The sequence below is a fragment of the Frankliniella occidentalis genome, unplaced genomic scaffold, assembly GCF_000697945.3.
Source record: "Frankliniella occidentalis isolate FOCC.00 unplaced genomic scaffold, Focc_3.1 Scaffold2119, whole genome shotgun sequence".
Taxonomy (NCBI): Eukaryota; Metazoa; Arthropoda; class Insecta; order Thysanoptera; family Thripidae; genus Frankliniella; species Frankliniella occidentalis.
Genome location: NW_026269210.1, coordinates 7,239 through 10,550, shown reverse-complemented (window position 1 = coordinate 10,550; position 3,312 = coordinate 7,239). Strand labels below are relative to the sequence as shown.

Sequence of the window (3,312 nt, the reverse complement as noted above, 5' to 3'; positions counted from 1 at the left end):
CAAAGTTTGACGCCTTAGGAAAGGCACTAAGGTTTAGCGCCTCTCTAAAGGCGCTGAATTTGGAGGTAGTAAAACCTTAGCGCCTTTGGCAGGCCAGCTTCATTTGAGCTCGATACAGATTTAGCGCCTTTGCATTGTTTCATATCTAATACCCATTTAGACTCTTACCTTTAGCGGTCCTAGCTGTAATAAAGGTTCCGTCCCTTGTTTCTAGTTGGCAGATGACGTTTCATGACTCACTTAAGTAGTTTCATGAAAATCCATTTGTATCCCTTTGATTTGATGGTGCACTTGAAGGTGAAGGTCTTGAACTTATTAACAGTTTGAAGTAAAAACTACACAATAAATTGCATGACATTTCATGTCATTAATTTAGACACTAGTAGAGAACACAATTTGATCACTACACCGGGCTGTACTTCCACTTTACTTTCAAAACACCATGCTTCAATCCAATCAACATTGACAAGGAAGTTTCTGAGAGGTTAAACACCATGGTTGTTTTATGCATGAGAAAGGCTAAAAATCCAGTAGCACACATGACTGACATCAGCTTCTGACTTCCACTAAAATTTGTGAGATATGTGGACCATATTTGTACTTTGAAGTATCTAGTGATAATGATGTTTTCGTTATTTAAGGTCTCAAATTCTCTTTCACACATTTTGGCCTGGCCATGACTAACTGTGAATCAAGAACTAAAACAAACAGTACCGCCTTCCATAACTCCTATCCTCTTTTCACATTCCACATTTGAATTCACATTGACCAACGCAACAACCTTCCCGAACCGACTTTGTTGTTGTTGTTTTTGTTGTTTGTGGTGGTTGCAGACAGCAGCCTTCTCACGTTTTCGCCCTGCTTGTTTTGGTTATAATTTCGTTTAGTAGTCTAATATATTAACTGACAACCGTGCCCAACTTAAATGTCACTTTAAATTTGAGAAATACATGTTAATGTGTGGCTCGTATGGTCGAACTTCCTTTACACCCGAAGTTAGAGAGAATTTTGTTCCAAAGCTGTGTGAACGAAATTAGGTTATTTTTCATCATCTAAGGACTTATTCTACAAGAGGCTTCTAATAAAGACCCAGGTGAATGTCATTAAAACATATTTTATTTTTATATTTATATCAGTTTAGTGATTCTTCAATTTTAGTGATTTCATTTTAATTTAAAATTAATTAAATTTAAACCTACTTACATCCTTCTTTTACAGGGGTTCGAACTTTACTTTCCTGTTTGGGAGAGACAGCACTCAAGATTACTTAGTACAATTTAAGTTTATTGTTCTGTTTTCATCCTGGTGAAAGTATAGAGACTCACCTTTGGTTTGTTAAGGTTGGAGCATTGCCAGGAATTGGTTCCAACTAGCCTTCCTGCATCTACTGGCCGCTCTATCTAATTGATTAACTACAATTCTCTCAACACTTTTCATGAAGTCTGCGTAAACCTTGGGGTATTCTACATTTAAAGAATAGTACCCAGCTAATAGAAGAATTGCCACCTGGTCGGCTTTTGGGTTCGTGAGGGAATTGACGAGTCTACCCTCCATCATCAATGAAGCACTCCGGATATCCTTTACCCCAGTGCAGAAGTCTTGCTTCACCAAGATAACTATGAATGGGGCTTGGATAGATGAAGATGTAAGGTGTGGTGCTGCTTCCCTTTCCTGTATGGAAGAGCATAAGCAATATTTAGGTTTGACATCAATGAAGGTAAATTTCTATCCAGCATGTCTTTGATCTTTGATATTAAATTGGTTTCTTGTTTTTTTTTTTTTAATGTCAATAGATCACTGCAAGTTGTAATAACTGACAGGCAACTGTCATTATGTCATGTTACATACATCCTTTAAGATGAGCATTGGCTGTATCTTTTTCTTCAAGGATTTGATCAGAAAATGGTCATGGAGCCCCATTAATATTTCAGCTTTTGCAAGCTCTGCCTCTGCACTCAACTCAAAATGCCGGCTCAGAAGTGTGCAGCTTGCATTAAAATTTGAAATGAGTATGTCCATTTCCAAGTCTTCAAGCAGCAGATAGTCACATATCATCTAGAACATGGTTTGTATTTTTAATAGTTAATAGTAGAATCAAAAGTCAATACAGTACCAAAGTGCCTATTTACCATTTCTGGTGTTTTTAAATGTGGATATTTGTCAAGTATATCTCGGGGTGTCATTGAAAGTCTGATCAATTTTCTGAATTGTATAGTAGCCTGTAACAGTCGCTGAATCTCTTTTCTGTTGTTCCCCTCTCCGATTTCTCTTAGTTTTTGGTCCAATAGTTCTTGTTCTTTATCAACTTCACTAGCATTGTGTTCATCTCTGCAATAAAAAGGTAAATATGGTTTAGTTCGTTCTTAAAAGTTTCAGACTAGTACTTTAAATGTTTAGGCTAATCGTTACCTATCTCCATTATCACTTTCTTTTGGGGGTTGTTTGTTTTTCTGAATAGATTTTCCTTTTACATTCTTTTCATAGCTTCTTTTCCCTCGAAAGGAGGATCGCAAAGACATTTTGAAGACAAGCTGCAAATAAATAGTAAATGATCAGAGTTTGCAACCATCTCATTGCATGTGTGATAAAAACTTACCCAGTACTCATTTGATACTGGATTCTGATCCTTCATGTTCGGATACTTTTCCACCAGAGTTCTGCAAAAGTTTTTGTACCCTTCTTTAGAAGGACGTGTGTGACCATACATTTTTAAAAAAAACACCTTGCACTCTTCATTGATAATGCGCATTTTCCTTTTGGCTGTTGCAGGTTTATTCAGTTGGAGGATTGCTGCATCACTAAAACTAGGAAGAGGAGCTGGGTATGGTATGCATTGTCCAAGAACAGGGTCAACCTGTGAAAAAATAGTTATTGAGTGAAAAAGTATATTAGTTGTATGCACTTGAAATAACTGCTTTCTTGTACTTTTTGTATCTTAGGTGGCCTGTTTTCTTTATCACTATCTTCTAAATCTTGGTGGCAGGAGTCATCATCATCATCACCTTCACCATCTTCATCATCTTCATCATCTTCATCATCTTCATCATCAAAAACATCTAAATCATCTAAATCAGTATCAGGTATTTCCTCAGCAGGTGTGATATTATTTTCCAATATTCTTTCTGAAATCCCTGCTTCCAAAATGTGAAAAAGTTTAGTGCCTAATACAATACCTATGTCATATTTAAATATCTTTAAAGACTACACTAACTTGTAGGAATCTTAGGCTGTTTGGGTGGCCTTTCTTCTGTCTGCTTTTTAGTTCTTGGTGTAACTGGTTTCATGAAATCCGGCATTGTGATGGGCAGGCCT

The 3,312-nt window shown here is 36.8% G+C and overlaps 3 protein-coding genes across 8 annotated transcripts in view; 1 reads left to right on the top strand and 2 right to left on the bottom strand.

Annotated features, from left to right (window-relative positions):
- Positions 1–1,157: 1,157 nt before the first annotated feature.
- On the bottom strand, positions 1,158–2,274 carry LOC127751919 (uncharacterized). The gene is made up of 4 exons (XM_052276216.1): positions 2,130–2,274; positions 1,849–2,055; positions 1,326–1,671; positions 1,158–1,237 (listed from the first exon to the last, which is right to left on the bottom strand). Exons 1-3 carry the CDS (start codon positions 2,181–2,183, stop codon positions 1,336–1,338), a joined length of 597 nt encoding a protein of 198 aa, XP_052132176.1. The 5' UTR covers positions 2,184–2,274; the 3' UTR covers positions 1,158–1,237; positions 1,326–1,335.
- Positions 1,916–3,312, top strand: part of LOC127751918 (uncharacterized) — a 6,672-nt gene continuing 5,275 nt past the window's right edge. For 2 of the 6 annotated variants that reach the window (XM_052276209.1, XM_052276215.1), the window contains exons 1-3: positions 1,916–2,065; positions 2,770–2,826; positions 2,940–3,080. The gene's annotated coding sequence lies outside the window, so the exon portion shown is untranslated. Of the gene's footprint in view, positions 2,066–2,137; positions 2,342–2,769; positions 2,827–2,939; positions 3,096–3,312 lie in introns of those variants that run through there. The other 4 variants (XM_052276210.1, XM_052276212.1, XM_052276211.1 and 1 more) reach the window with 4 other exon arrangements.
- Positions 2,357–3,296, bottom strand: LOC127751917 (uncharacterized). Its single transcript, XM_052276208.1, has 3 exons — positions 3,212–3,296; positions 2,926–3,131; positions 2,357–2,854 (listed from the first exon to the last, which is right to left on the bottom strand). The coding sequence occupies exons 1-3, from the start codon at positions 3,294–3,296 to the stop codon at positions 2,468–2,470; spliced, it is 678 nt and encodes a 225-aa protein (XP_052132168.1). The 3' UTR covers positions 2,357–2,467.

Excerpts from the sequence above, each read along its gene's own strand:
- LOC127751917 (XM_052276208.1), bottom strand. The coding sequence starts at position 3,296 with ATGCCGGATTTCATGAAACCAGTTACACCAAGAACTAAAAAGCAGACA. Across the intron at positions 3,132-3,211 it reads ACAGCCTAAGATTCCTACAA|GGATTTCAGAAAGAATATTG; the intron begins GTTAGTGTAGTC and ends TTTTGGAAGCAG. Across the intron at positions 2,855-2,925 it reads GGCCACCTAAGATACAAAAA|GTTGACCCTGTTCTTGGACA; the intron begins GTACAAGAAAGC and ends ATTTTTTCACAG.
- LOC127751919 (XM_052276216.1), bottom strand. The coding sequence starts at position 2,183 with ATGACACCCCGAGATATACTTGACAAATATCCACATTTAAAAACACCA. Across the intron at positions 2,056-2,129 it reads ATTTAAAAACACCAGAAATG|ATGATATGTGACTATCTGCT; the intron begins GTAAATAGGCAC and ends ACCATGTTCTAG. Across the intron at positions 1,672-1,848 it reads CAATGCTCATCTTAAAGGAT|GAAAGGGAAGCAGCACCACA; the intron begins GTATGTAACATG and ends TCTTCCATACAG.